Raw genomic sequence first — 16,468 nt, forward strand, 5'->3', positions numbered from 1 at the left:
CCTGTCCCAAGGAGCAGAGGTCTCAAAAGATTCTCCTAATACATAGTATTCCAAAGCCAAGTCCTATTAAGACACAAAGAGAAAAATCAAGAAACTACAACAGATGCAGAAGAATCAATAACACTGTTAGTCTTTCATATTCATTGTTAGTATCACATGCTTCTAATTTAACATCATCTGCTCTTTACTATCCACCTCATAAGAGTACTGAAAAGTTGTCCCTGGAGTGAGATGCAGCCTCGATAACTAAAGGAACCTTGGCTGTCCTATTCTCCTCTGTATCCTTGGCACCAGGCAGAGTGCCTGATTCAGGGTAAGAACTCAAATTTATTTCTTTAGTGAATGGAGTTTCTATCCATGAACAATCTATGTACATGCAGAGAATATTGACAGAATAGAATTTTAGTGGCATAAATAGTAAATTAACCAATATCGAAAATTAGTCAAGATCAAAGGAGTAGGAAGATCAAGAAGTTGGGGGCAGCGGGGAAGGTATTTAGAAGGAGGAGATTTTTTTTCTTAAAATCAACTTCTCTTTAAAAACAAATTTAGAAAATATAGTAATATAGTGCATCTATCTGAAGTGACAGGATAGATCAAACATCTGGAGGCACTTCTACTAGGAAAATACTTTATAGTGTAGAGGATGTAATACTCATATTACAAGTAACTTATAATACTTAAATTTCTTTATCCAGAGCAAAATTGTTCTATCATCAAAATTGGAAAGAAAGCTTCATAAGCCACCAGTGAAGTCCAGAGATTTGAAAGAAAGTTTTATAAGGCAGAAAACTCAACGTATGTTAAGTTTTCACTTCAAGTAAAATGAGTCATTTCAACCCACCTGTGCTTGGGGGAAAAAAAAATCCCCAAATTACTGATCTGATCTAAAACATGTTTTTCTCTAATGCACTCATTTATTCAGTAAAAGTATATTTGGAGACAATGGTATTAACCACTGTAAAACTTACAAAAACATAAAATATGTAACTCCGGGGTAGGGGGGTAGAATCTCTTAACTTGCTTTTGACTCAGTTTTAACATTAACTAGAACCTTAAAAATTAAGATAGATACTCCAAATTGTGTCTATGCTGTACTTGTTAGTTATATTTCATTTTCTAGAATTCTGAATTCAGTATTATGGGGAAAAGGCCAATATCCTCAGAGAAAATGCCTAACAAACAACATTTTATGTATATTCAAAATGCTTATTTTGGGAAGAAACTATGATACTGACAGCCTATAAAGGTAGATATTATTTACAAGATCTACAATCATCTATTACCTTTCATGATCAGTACATCTGTTTTTTTGTTTTTTTTTTTTTAGATGGAGTTTCGCTCACTGCCCAGGCTGGAGTGCAATGGCACGATCTTGGCTCACTGCAACCTCCGCCTCCTGGGTTCAAGTGATTCTCCTGCCTCAGCCTCCCAAGTAGCTGGGATTACAGGCATGCATCACCACACCTGGCTAATTTTGTATTTTCATTAGAGATGGGGTTTCTCCATGTTGGTGAGGCTGATCTCGAACTCCTGACCTCAGGTGATCCGCCCTCCTCGGCCTCCAAAGTGCTGGGATTACAGGCGTGAGCCACCATGCCCGGCCCGATCAGTACATCTCTTAATCAAAATTTCTAAAATGCTGAACAGGCAATAAATACACTTTTACTTATCATCATCACTGTGGGGGCAGGGGACAAAAAATGCTTCAAATTCACTGCAATTTAAAATTCAGATTTTAGCTAGGATTAAATTTTTGCTAAAATGAGAACATAATAATTCAGCTTTTTTTAGAGAAGTAAATGCATGTTGTATATAAGCTTACAACAATTGTTGTGTATAAGGCTCAAAATTTCCAAGAGAAAAATTAGTAAATTTAGTATTTGGAGGTGATGGATATCCCAATCCTGATTCGATCTTTACATATCATATGAAGCTATCAAAATATCATATGTACCCTGAAAATATGTACATCTATTATGTATAAATTTCCAAACAAACTTTATGATTAAAAAAAAAGGCGGAAAGTTGAGTTTTTGAACCAAATTTCAATAGGATATCTGAAAAAATGATTTTAAAATAAAGATCTTAATAAGTAAACAGGAAAAAAAAAAAAAAAAAAAAAAAGTAACCCAGAACGCAGGAAAAACCAATTAGAATCGGAATTCTTGTTACACAAAGTAGAAAAAAAAACTAAACTGAAAAAATAAAATTTCGAAAGAACAATTTCATATCAGTAAATACAGCAGATTGAGATAAGACAATTTCAGTATATCGTAAGTAGGACATCTAGAATTAGAAACATTTGAGTGCTCAAGCACACATAATTATTTCTTTAATTCTATAATCATCGTCAGTGAACAAATAACTACATCAAGTTAAATATCAAAATTTTAAAACAGTTAAAGATTTACACATCATTAAAACAGATTATTAAGTGAAGAATGTTCCTAAGTAAAACAGCTTGATTTTAACCAAATAATGTTATGAATGGTATGCTCAACTTTTAAACAGAGAAAGGCTCCATTCTTTTAAAGAGCAGAAAGACATTAAATCATCTTTAACTTCTTCAAGAACATATGGAGAAGGTTTAAATGGGCTTCTGAAGATTTGTAGCTAAAACAAGGTTCATATAAAATAATATGCTAAATTACAGTAGCTTAAAATTTTTTAAAATAGGGAAGACAATTGCATTCACTCAAAGTAAGAAAAAGTATTGTTTGCAACATAAATTAAGTGGCAAGGGAAATATGATATAACTTACTCGAATGTATGCAATGACATAGGTCAGCAAATAACCTCTCTGTCCATTATCTTCTCCAGCTGCCAACCCACTGTAATTAAAGAATAAACTGTTAATTTCAAATCAACTATTAAAAATATATAAAACTAACCAAACGGATATGATACCTCAAGACAACTGCTTAACAGATTAACATATATTACACTGCATTTCATTTTTATCTTAATCTCATTTATCATAAATGTATCAAAAGCTGCCAAGAGAATAAGTTTGAATAACAAAATCTGAAAACATTTTAATATTTGTTTCATCTTAATTTCAAACTTTCATTCACCAAATAAAATTGACTCATAAACTCAACTACGTCTACCCATATTCACAAAAGAGCACAGAAAGAATTAACTATGAGAAACAAACAAGCTAAAATAATCTTCACACAAGTAATCTTATTTTATTCATCATATTCTTACTCATATATTCATATATTATTGTCTTACTCACATTTGAAGAAATGTGATGACTGACTAGCAACTCCCCAATACTGAGAAACTTCCAGAATACATGAACACATAGTATTTGGAATGTTAGATGTGGTGTTTATTTTATGAAATTTATGATTTAAATGAGAGACAAAACATATTTACATAGAAATATTTTATAAAGTAATGTATAAACAAATATAAGAACAACACAGGTAAGTTCTTATTACTATGAACATATAAACTATTTCTTTCAATTTGAAAATTTCATCCATAGAAATTGTGTTTGATGATCTAGTTAGAATTAATCCCATATAACACATAATGTAGTCCAAGTACTCTTGCTTGTAAAAGTTATTCTTATTTTAAAAGACAATGAATGAATACTGTTTTCTACTACCATTAGTAAATAGTTTTAATTATGCTTTTTCCATTATCATACAGAAATTAAAATTTTAACTTTGGTCAACTAAAGGAAAAATTGTTTATCTTATGGCCTCAATTAACACCTTATAATTAAATATTTTCTTCTTCTGAAGTTGTGTTGAATTTGGTAGTAAGTAATTACTACAATGTAGATGTACTCTTGTTCTGTACAAATACTGTAAGATAATTTCACGCTAAGTGGGCTAAATCAAAATTTCCTGACTTGCCATTATAGGTAGATGGTGTTATCCAAAAGAAGTGGCAAAGATTTGATATAAGCAGCTGTAGTCTAGAACTACTTGAGAATGGGGTATAATAAAAAAAAAAAGAAGGGGACTGTTTGTATTAGAATGTTAATGAGCAAAGAAGATAAAACTTCGGTCAAGCAGCTGAAAGTGAGAAGAAGAGAAAGAACACAATTCTGAGCTGGATGTGAGGTTGGAGGTAGAAAGCCAAATAAAGTTTCAAAACAAAAGGAAAACACGTCAGAAAACTGCTGTGGCAAGTGCTTAAAGGAAAATAGCTTAGGCCATAGCTCAAGTAGATATAAAATAGAGTCAGACTCTTGAGTCCAAGACAGAAAAACCACCACAGGTCTAGGAAACAGAAACAGTTCATCCATCCTGAACCTAGTGGTGGAAGGAAAGGAAAAGAGAAAAAGGAGTAGGAAAGGGTGTAAGACACCTGTGTTGGGAATATTTGAGAAAAGAGAATGCCAAGTATGTACTTGATGAGAAGTAACAGGTATAAACATTTAGTAGGCTTGCCTCTGTTATATCAAGATGAGACAAAAAGTCCTACTTTTCAGTCCCAAGTCATCTTTCTTTAGACCCTCTTTTAATATTTCTAATTTCTGGCAGCAGGGAGGAAACAGATCTGTTCACATTAGGACGCAGGGAGACAAACCACAGAGAAACATGCATTTTCTCACTTAAAGCAGGAAGAAAGTGGATGTCCTTTCTAAATTCATAAGCTCAAAGAAGCACAGTCAGTCTGGGCTTTACAAGGAAATCACAGACTTAGGATTGAACTTTTGAAACTTTTCTCTTTTAGCTTTCAGAATTGTCAATATTCTAGCCAGAATTACCTTAAAATACAATATATAAGAATAGTAGGGCTTAAAAATTAAATGCTTCTAAATTGCGACTTTTGTAATCACTCCAAAATGACTGCATGTAGATTCAAACTGCTTTATATTAAAAGTAGCAACATCCATCCCCTACTTCCTGCTGTCTCCACAAATTTCAAACATCAATTCAAGGTTTTTAAACAAATTTAAAGCTATCTCATGAGGAAGGACTGGAAAGACTAATGAAAGAGGAATGAGAGACAATCTTTTTATATAAAAGGGCCATCTGGTGAACCTAATCACTCTCATGTTGAATTACATTAAACAACTTAAGCATGCTTTAAAAATAACAATAACATATTACCTTAAGTTCTATGGGAAATGTCAAAACACCTGTCATGAGTGCTGACAGGTAATGTTTATTCTGCTCCGCTCTTGGAGAAGTTAAAATACATTACTAGCAAACATGGATAAACAATCAAAGTATGATTATTCATTACGTGGCTACTATGTTCTGTTGGGTCATATGTGTTCAAAGGTATTACTGTGTTGGGGTGGAAGTGAAAGGCAAGCAAAGAGAAAAAATGGCTAAGACAACACATAAAAATGCTCTAAATTGTTGGGAGTACTTCATAAAAATCAATGTAAAGCTAATGAGGCAGTAGAGAGTTTCATAAACAAAAAAATAAGGGATAGATGAATAATGCCCCAATTCAAAATAAAATACATGAGCTAAACAAGCACATGAAAACTGTAGCAGAAAAAAACTTGGTGGTGCTTTCCTTTGTCTTGTTACACAGGAGAGATGATTGAGGATTGAGGGTGGGAAGAGTAGCATTTTACCTAAGTAAAATATCCTTGAATCTTCAGTGATTATAACAAAAAATTAGTCCCTACAGAAAACTGGTGGGATACTAGAACTTCTGATAGAAAACCAAAAGAGGATATTTCCAAGTATTAAAGACTTAAAATAGGCCCGGTACAGTGGCTCATGCCTGTAATCCCAGCATTTTGGGAGGACAGGGTGGGAAGATCACTTGAGCCCAGGAGTCTGAGGCCAACCTGGGCAACATGGCAAAACCCCATCTGTGAGCCATGATCAGGTCCAACCTGAGAGACAGAGCAAGACACTGTCTCAAAAACAAAACAAAACAAAAAATTGAAATAGCTCTAAGGGAGCCAGGATGAAAGCACATTAAGAAATAAATTATAACTAAGAAGGAACAAATAACAGCAAAAAAAAAAAAAAAAAAAAAAAAAGAAAAAAAAAAAAAAAAAAAAAAAAAAAAAAAAAAAAAAATGAGACCTCAAACGGAGCCAGTCTTTAACTCTTTACCCTTGCTTTAAATTGAATCTCATTTACTACAACCTATTTTTAATGGACAAATTTGATACAAGTTTTGTTTGAGTAAGCAAAACTGCTGGAAGTACAGCAATAGGGCTTGGGCCTAAGTATCAGTATCTGAAGGCAGCTGGATGCCATATCTTAAAGAAGATTCACCTATATTTTTAATTGGTAAATGGATAGTGACATATAAGAAAACAAAACTGGCATTACTGACATTCATGTCAGTTGATGGCTCAAATTAAAACTGACAAAATGAATGCCTGTAATCCCAATACTTTGGGAGGCCGGGACGGGTGGACCACAAGGTCAGGAGTTCAAGACCAGCCTGACCAATATGGTGAAACCCCATCTCTACTGAAAATACAAAAGTTAGCCAGGCGTGGTGGCATGAGCCTGTAATCCCAGCTACTCAAGAGGCTGAGGCAGGAGAATCACTTGAATCCGGGAGGCAGAGAGGTTGCAGTGAGCTGAGATCACACCACTGCACTCCAGCCAGGGTGACAGAGCAAGACTCTGTCTCAAAAAACACAAAAACAAACAAACAAACAAAAAACCTGACAAAATGTTTTGACAAATACCTAAAGATGAAAAAACACTGTTTTACAGGTGGCACAGTAATTAGGCATAAACAAAGTAGAATAAAAGATATCAGGAAAATATAGCATTCACTTACATTCATTCATTCAACAATTACTAAATCAAGTATTTAGTAATAACTAGACATCAACAGTGATGCACAAGAAAAGACAGGTCATGCCCTATAAAAATTATGAGGCACAACAAACAAGCATTATGTCATCATCCTACCCCATTCTAACAGGAAATGTGACACATTACTAACTAGTGATGACTTACTAGTCATACTTAATTGAAATTATAAAGATAGATCCTAAAAACTGAAATTCCTCTGTGTGTGGGTTCGTGTACAGATGTGGAGGTGTGTGTGACCGGGGAGAGGACTGAGGTGAAACTAAGCAAATTTAACCCTATATACAGTTATTCAAATGATAAAGCAAAATGCACCCTTCCATTTTCCTACAAGTCCTTCTGAGAAATTATGAAATCCAAGTAAATATTTAAATATACAATGAACAATTTTTTAAAGTTTCAGTCTCTAATATTTAAGGCTAGAGTAGGTTTTAAATCTCCTTGTTTCTTACTAATATCATATGTTTTAAGAAAACAGTCTTTTAATCAAATTACATACATACTCTCTATACATTAGAAACTAAGTATATACATAGGGATAAATTCCTTCTGGGAAGGAAAACATGTGCATTTCAAAAATTCCAGCTAAAGTAAGATGACCTGAAATTCAAGTCTTCTGGTCATTACTTGGATTTTGTAACATAATTATTTTAAGTGATTTAGTTAAAATATCAGCAATTCCCAAAACAGTTATTGAGAAAATATGAAAGATGAATAAACTTTCTCTTTTACTGAAAAAATTAAAATTCCATTTGCCAATTTCAGAATAGGGTAAAAATAAAAGTGAGACATTTTCAATACTTAAAAATAGTACAAAAGTAAACTAAAATTTAAGTCTAAGATTAGACTCTTTTCCCCTTTAAGAATACTGCACGTTAACACTAAATTCAGACAACCCTAGAAATAAAGGGCTTACATATGAAAAAAATACATAAAAGTGGGGCATTCTAAAACACATGGCTCCGAATTAAGTGTTCATTTGTTTTCTTAAAAAACAACAAAAAAGAAATGAAAATAAATTTTACAAAGAACTCATATTAAGCATAATGGATATGATATATTTTAATCCCTAAAATAAAATAAGGAAAGATTAGTGTCTAGAAATTGTTAGTTTATGTACTTTAAAAGGAAAGGAAAAAATGTAGTCCTGATAAATGGCATTTTCACTATAGTTCTCATCGATCAGTCTTACAATCCATCAAGAAGACAGAAACCACGCTACCATTATTCAGTTGGTTATAGATGTGAAATGTTTTCTGTTTCTTTATACCAACACAAAACAGTAAGTGACAGGGGGTGGAGTATAGATAATTTATCAAATACCTTCGATTAAACATAATTTTCTTTTAAAAACACACTAGTAGCATGCTTTATACATACAGTATTATCACCACAGAGTAAGAGGACAATGAATTTTCTATTTTACTCTAGTAGAACAAATATCACGAAATTGACATTAATGTAAAATCTAGGAAAATACAATGTTTAAATAATAATATATATATAATTAGACAAGAGCAACATATCAATCTAACTTCCTAAAAATTTTGGAAGTAAACCAAAACAATATTTTAAATTTACTATCATACATTACCACAAATTTAATACCAAACTGAAATTAACTGCTTTGAGACATGCAGTCTGCTTGGAGACATTAATACCTAGTACTTTTAATAACTGCTGGATGGTATTAGAATCTTAGCTTTTAACTTTCTTTCTCTTGGCATTATGAACTTGAAGCCATACCCAAATTTTGCAGCAATATCATACACTTGTTTTTCATGTTGAAGAACCTTCTCACGGTCCCCCTCAAACAGCAATGTGGCTACACTTAGCTGATTTGGGTCAAATCCTTTAAACTACAAAAAAAAAATTATTATTATTACAGATAAGTCTTATCCCACAAAATAATAAATCAAAATACACTTTGCTCATTTCCTTCTGATATGGGGTATTCAAATACATGGATTTCTTAAAAACTGAGCTTTGGAACTTTACATGTCAATCACTAAGAACGTTTAATAAACCTATTCAGGTGATTACAATGTAGCAAAACTATTCAGCACAGAAAAGACACTTTATTTCAAAGTATGCCACAGTGTTAATCATAGTGACATACTGCTTATGTAAATACAACAAATAACTTGTTGAAATAATAACTATGATAAAGAATCAAATAAAAAACTGCAGAATGATAGAATAAAGTAGCTGGATATATTGGGTGGGAAGCAAAAACCAACAACATCCCTACAGACTAACAATGACTTCTTATTAAATAAAGTTTTCAAAGGCAATCTTATGCATAAAACTAAAATAGTATCTAGCAATCTTAAAAAGAAATACATTAGGAAACATATCTAAAACATATCCAAAAAAAGATGAGTAAGACATATGCTCCTAAATGCATAAACTAAGTATTATAAATCACTCAATATTTCTCCAAATTAATGTACTAGTTTCTTCCAATTCTAATAAAAAAAACACAATGAACTTCCTAAAATGATGAAAAGTTTCTAAAATTTTTCTAGAATAATAAATAGGTGATGGTGATAACAAGGAAAATTCTGAATAGCAAGAGGGAAAAACAGACCTACAACAATGAAATCTATTTAATTTTTTAAGAACAAAAAGCTCATTAAAAGAGACTGAGATGCACTAAAATGGTGTCTATTTCTTAGATAAGCATATAAGATATGAGGCATAGCAAATCAATGTATGAGAAGCACAGATTAATTAATGGTGCTGCCACAACTGGTTAACAATTGGAGGAGCAGGAGGGGAAGATTAATTTAGATCTTTTTCACATAATAAAATTGAAATAAATACAAATAGTAAGAAAGACAATTTTTTTTTTTAATTCTCATTTATTATAAGAGAGAGAGTGAAGAAAATGGCCCTGATCATATTTCTGGAGGAATGAAGGCTTTTCTAAGCTTAAACTATATTAACTAATCACAGGAAAAGAGATAAAATTTGAACACCAAAAAATAAAATTTTACACCAAAAAATAAAAATCCCGATTAAAAAAGGAGATGCCTGCCTGGAAAAAAAAAATGATTTACAACATTTATGACAAAGGGTATCTAATAATTCCAATCTCAAAAGGACACATCAAAGCACCAAGAAAAAAACATGAAGCTGCTACCCCACCACCACCTGGCAAAATAAACATATCCAACGAATTCATACAAAATTAGATCTAGAAAATAAAAGAAAGTGTTAAAGTTCAGTCCCATTGGAGCTTCAAAAAACATGAACTAGAAGAAAGTACTGTTTCTCCCTGGTAAATTTAAAATGTAACAAAAAGAATCCCACATGGAATAACAAGGATGAAAGGAAAAGAAGGTGCTAACACTCTAGGAAAAAAATTCAACAATCATAGGTTAAAAAAAATCCACACTCTTATTTCACTTTATGGATATCTTCCATAAAGGAAAAAAATTCAAACTATAGAAAATGTTATGAAAACAAAACTGATCAAATGCAGTGTTATTTTTAGAAGCTTCAAAACTGGAAAATAATTAAAATTTTCTGAAACTGATTGCCTAATTGATTTACTTAATATTTATTCCAACATAAAAAATTATACTTCTGAAATGTACACAGCAACATGGAAAAACACTCTTATAATAGGTGCGTGTGGGAAGAAAGCAGAAAACAGATATCTTAAGCATTTAAAAATTTTAGCATTTTATAAAAATTCTTACCTTTGTAATATAAAACTTTTTTAACCCGTCCAAAAATGATGTAAAAGATAGAGGAAACTTGAGGTTTAAGAGCGATGACCTAAGAAGAGAAAAAAGTTTATAATCAGAATACGGTTATTTCCTGTGTTTTTCAGAAGATCGAAGACAGCGTACTCCAAGTTAGTATCTAAAGAAAGTAAAAGTTTTCATGACTTTAATTTTTTAAAATCTTCCCATGTTATTTACATATTTATATTAAGATATATAGTTATATTAATGTTTGATACTTTTATCTTCTTTCAAATGTCACAACTTTTTATTTACAAATCACATTATAAATTTGATTTTTCAAGTCAAATTACTATATGTAATTAATACTACACATAGTTTAGGTATCTTTCAATGGTATGGTTTACACATAATAAAATTACTTCATTAATTTTTATTTCATTAAGAACACCCATGGTGGCTGGTTTTACTTTTTTTTTTTTTTAATTATATAGAAACTATTCAGAACTATAACCAAATATGGAGTTAACAACAAGTTTAAGGTTGTTTCTTAATTAATTCTTAATTCAGCCAGAATTCGTGGCATAAAACTAGCAATTGAAGTCCTTAATCACACCCGGAGAGTTAAAATTGCCAAAATAACATAAACGGAGTCTCAAAATCTGTTAAATTAACATCTTTGCCTGCAGATTAAGCTTAATTGAGTGAAAACCTTTGACTGTTTTCTCACTGTTTTCAGAAAGAAACGATGACTCAACTCCTATGACTGTTACATTTAAGAGTCATGCATCTGGCTTCAGTGTTAGCAGCCCAATTCAGAAAAAGGTGTCATACCATTTATACAGAATTTTTATAAAGAATCTCAATCTTAAGTAAATCAAAATTATCTCCAAATAAAAAGTTTATTTTTTTAAAAAAGACTTCAAGGTTTGGGGATTTTGTTTGTTTTTAAAGTGTAGGCCCTTCCTTTTGTTTAGTTTAGAAACAGTAAACTAGCTGTTTATAAAACTATCACTGGTAGTTTTTTTCTATCCATTTTTTATAAGAATCTCAATCTGTAATACTACTTATTACTACATTTTTGCTGATTATAATAGGAAACTGTGTTACATAAAAGACCAAGTAATAGAAGTCTTAACCAGAAGCTAAGAGTTAGATATCTATGCTATACCTGGGGCATTAAAACAAAGCAACAAACAAACAAACAAACTGAACTGCAGGTTAGATAGAGATCAACCTAGCAATCTTTTTGAGCTCCTTGATCACAAGTAAGAGATATGTTTGGGGATTTTTTTCTTTTATTTTAAACTATCAGAGATGCTCCCTAGTATAACTAGCATTTTAAGAGATAATTTCTAATATCTATAAAGATAGAAATAATGTATCATCAAAACATTCATTTCTGGTCCCAGATGGAACTCATCCTATATTAACAATTAGAAATAAATATATAAACATTTTTATACTGAATGTGCGTGTTGTGTTCTTGGCAGAAGTTGAAATTATCTATTTTTTATACAAAAGCCTTTATACAAAAGATTCACTTATCTTTATATAATGCATGAGGACTCCATATGATACTACTCTGATATGAAATAATCCTTAAGGGTAAATGTTCAACTTAACTCATTGAGATTTATATGCACAATTTCCATTAACGCTAGTAGAATTACTCACATACATCTCTGATACTAAGGTGACATGATAACTTCGAAGAATAAATTATTGTAAAAGTGATACTGACTTTTAAGTGGGTATTAAGTGGATATTAAGCATTAGTATCAACTAGAAAATATTATCTTTTACTTTTTCTTAAATATGTTGCCTATCAATATAATTACATTTTAAATATATTCTAGCTATTGTGGGTTTTTTCTTTTCCTTTTTTTTTTTTTTTTGAGACAGAGTCTCACTCTGTCGCCCAGGCTGGAGAGTAGTGGTGTGATCTCAGCTCACAGCAACCTCTGCCTCCCCAGTTGAAGCAATTCTCCTGCCTCAGCCTCCCAAGTAGCTGGGACTACAGGCGCCTGCCACCATGCCCAGCTAATTTTTATATTTTTTTTTTTTAGTAGAGACAGGGTTTCACCATGTTGGCCAGGTTAGTCTCAAACTTCTGACCTCGGGTGATCCGCCTGCCTTGGCATCCCAAAGTGCTGGGATTACAGGTGTGAGCCACAACGCCCAGTCGCTATTGTGGTTTTTTTAAATATTAAACTAATATCCACATTTACTAGCTGGACGGTTTGATTAGTGAATTTTCTGTTGTTTCAATGTTAATCAAGTCATTTAAATGGATTTATTAATTATCTAACTTTAAAGCAGGGGTTATAGACAGTGCAAAAACTCTTGGGCTTTGTAGTCAGACAAATCTGGGTTCATCCCCAGCTCCACCACATATGACTTGTGGACTGTGGTCAAAGTAATGAGCCTTTGAGTCATTTGTAAAGTGGGGATACCACTCTGACGAACAGTCATGAAGAGAATTTTATCAAGTGTGCTATTGACAATGTGATCAGCACTATGCTATTTAGGATTTGTTCACCTAAGGTCATCAAACCTTGCCAGTTTGATGACTAATTGAATCAACATATAAATGCCTATTATGTGATAAGTGCAGGTGATAGAAAATGACTTAAAACATACCCTAAAGTTGAGGAACTTTAGTTTACAGAGGACATCTTCGGATTATTTCATTATACTCAATGATATATATCATTTCAAGATACTAAAATTAGATGTCAATATAATATATTAAGAGTTGTACCTGAGGTAGATACCATATTAAAAATATTCACAACTAATAATATGGCATGTGCTTTGTTAACAACCAATGTGGTATAAACACCAACCAATCAGCCATATGGTTAGTGCAGGGTCTGGACACCCTTTGCTGTGCTAAGCATTATTTCCTCTGTTGCTTGATCATGAAGCCATGGGAGGATATATTAATGTAAAGGCTTCAATTAAAACTGAAAAGTAAAAAAGGTTATACAGACAGCCAAAAAGCATGATCAGATCTGTATTTCAAAAGGATCACTTTGGTGGCTAAGTAAAGGGCAGAGGGAGGGGAGACACAGTGAAGACTAGAGAAGGCAGAACCTATAATACCACAGACGGGAGCAAGCTAGAGGGGAGCAAGTAAGTATGTTTTCAGGTATAGTAATGAGAACATGGAAGAGGGATGACAGGGAGACTTTCTTTAAACCTTCACTTTAAATTGTTACGGATTTCAATTATAAATAAGTATGGCCAAATCATAACTAATTTTACAAAGGTGCCTATGTCTAATATTGTTTACAACAACAATAACATATAAATGAATAACACAGTCTTATTAATTAGATAAGATTAATAATCTCTTTAAGATCTCTAAATGCAGGCCAAAACACACAAGTGGTTTTTCACTTGATTTAAGTATTTCATTACCTATAGAACATATTTATCTTAAACTTTTGTCAGTAGTATAGTATTTTGAAAGTAATTTACTTAAAGAAATAAACAACTATGACTAACTTAGAAGAATGTAATTTTAAAACTCTTGGTATGTTATGAACCTGACTTTAGTTAAGTTTCTATATAACTATAACCATGCTTCCCCAAATTAAAATCTCAGCTTACTTTTAGACATGACAAAAGCCTGCCTATCTTTGCCTTTAGTATTTACTACTGAGCGATCACTCCCATGATTTTAGGAATTGTTTTGAGGATATTGAAATTCTATAAACTTAAATCCCAAAGTAAATTTCACAATATAACTAAAACCCATTATAATATCTTTTTCCCAAGACCACCACCCATTCTTCTATGTTATTTAATCTACCCAATCAGTCCAATCAGTCTAGGTGTTGTCTTCAACTCCTCCTTTTATTTAGCCTTCCACATCCAGTTAGCAAATTGATTTTCTGAAAATCTATCATCTGTTCTCTATCTCCATTGCTGCTGCCATGCTCAAAGTCCTCAAACTTTGCTTCTTGAACTGTTTCATCTCCTAGTGTCTCTCCTCCATGCATGTACCCTTCTAATCTATCCTGTACAGTGCTGCCAGAATGAGCTAAGACGTAAAGTTGATTGATTTTATTCTTCAAAGAAATCCCACTGCTGACAAGACAAAATCCAAATCTATCCTGCAAAGCCCTAGTCCACCTATCCAACTTTATCTCATATAACAACCCTAACCCTACCCTCTATTTGAACCACACAGAACGATTTGAAGTCGTTAACACACATTATTGAATTTCACACCTTCACATTTTTGCTGCTAAGTGAAGAAGTCTGGTAGAGAAGAGACATCTAGGCAAACTTGTATTCACCTTTGAAGATTTAGCTCAAGCATCTCTCTTATAAAAGCCTTTTCTGACTCTAACCTCAAGCAAAATCAAGAAGAATCAATTCCTTCATTTGCAGCCCATGGTATCCAGTGCAGTCTTCTTTCACAGGACCTCCAACACTGCTGCCCTCACTCATTTATGTAATTGTCTATCTTCATTAGACTGACACCTTCCTGAAAGGCAAGACTGACGTTCTTTCTACCTCTGCACTCCATACTCTTTCTACTGATATTTCATAAATTTCTGTGGCTAAATGACATTTTAAAATTATCACTCCTTACTTACCAAACTGAAACTGCTTGTTGTCCATGAGGCGAATAGATGCCGGAGCACATCTCTGTTTTAAAAAGAAAAAAAAAAAGGTGATACAAATTTAATACAGTAAAAAGCTAGACAGGTAGAATATGAATATTATCTTTCTATATTTAAGAGATCAAGAGTTTAGTTCCTAAGGATTTACAGAGGAAAAAAAGTTAACTTTTCATATATTTTTATGAAGACAAATATCAATGACTTCTATAAAATATTTGGAGAGAAGAAATCTGCAGATATAGATAAACACAAACATAAGTTACCAGATTTTAAATTTATCAGCAGAAAAAGCTGCCTAATGTCTGGCAAAGACATAGGAGAATATCCTAAAAGAAATACCAGACCCCAAAGTGGATTATTTTAGAACAAAGATGTTTCTAAAACTAAAATCCAGTGCCTCAAGTATTATGCCATCTTATGAACTATACTGTACCTTATCCACAGTAAAGGTAGAAGATGAAGACATTGTGACTTTTAGATGAGCACTATTTCAGTAAACCATACTGCCTCCAAAAATCACTTAAAACACACACACATGCACACATGTGTGCATGCACACACACACACAGTTTTAAAGTCATATTCCAAACAAAAATTACATTAAAACTATCTTATTTTCTATTTTGTAGTCTTATTAAATATATAATAGTTTAAAAATGTTAAATGTAAAACCTGAGTAATTTCAAATCTTGGCATAAGGGTATCTTTGTAGTTGGCTTGATACTTCTAAAATGTTACCAGTTTCCAAAATACTAAAGGAAAATCAGTTTTCTTCACATTTACAAATCTGAAATGTTTTTAATAAAATGGCCACACTGACTTCTAATAAAATACACAAAGCCTAATCAGACTAGATTCCTTTTCTTCATAAGTAGAATATACATATAACATACATATTTATATATTTTGGCTTAAGCACATAAGTAAAATATGAGAGAGTAATAGCCACTCTGTCATTCATAACAAAAACATTTTAAGTTCCTACCAACTTGTAAATTCCATCTCCTATCAACCACACTCTACTCCACCTTTATCAATGGCAAATATTATTAATGAAAACAATTCATGTAAGTACACATATATCAGAAAATGGGAGGAGATGGGCACAGTGGCTCACACTTGCAATCCCAGCATTTTGTGAGGCTAAGGTGGGCAAATCACTTTAGGACAGGAGTTCAAGACCAGCCTGGCCAACATGGCGAAACCTTGTCTCTACTAAAAATACAAAAGTTAACTGGGCATGATGGTATACACCTATAATCCCAGTTAGTTGGGAGGCTGAAGCACAAGAATCACTTGAACCTGGGAAGCAGAGTTTGCAGCGAGCCAAGATTGCAAGACCTTGTCTCAAAACAAAACA

The 16,468-nt window shown here is 32.5% G+C and overlaps 1 protein-coding gene across 1 annotated transcript in view; it reads right to left on the minus strand.

Annotated features, from left to right (window-relative positions):
• The window catches only part of AGPS (alkylglycerone phosphate synthase), a 160,781-nt gene that overhangs the window by 35,860 nt on the left and 108,453 nt on the right, over window positions 1-16,468 (minus strand). The window contains 6 exon segments of the mRNA XM_017868293.1: window positions 2-63; window positions 2,765-2,834; window positions 8,520-8,632; window positions 10,481-10,525; window positions 10,527-10,559; window positions 15,071-15,133. Of these exon segments, the coding sequence (XP_017723782.1) occupies window positions 2-63; window positions 2,765-2,834; window positions 8,520-8,632; window positions 10,481-10,525; window positions 10,527-10,559; window positions 15,071-15,133 (386 nt within the window).

Source organism: Rhinopithecus bieti, unplaced genomic scaffold, assembly GCF_001698545.2.
Source record: "Rhinopithecus bieti isolate Rb0 unplaced genomic scaffold, ASM169854v2 scaffold_3062, whole genome shotgun sequence".
NCBI lineage: Eukaryota > Metazoa > Chordata > Mammalia > Primates > Cercopithecidae > Rhinopithecus > Rhinopithecus bieti.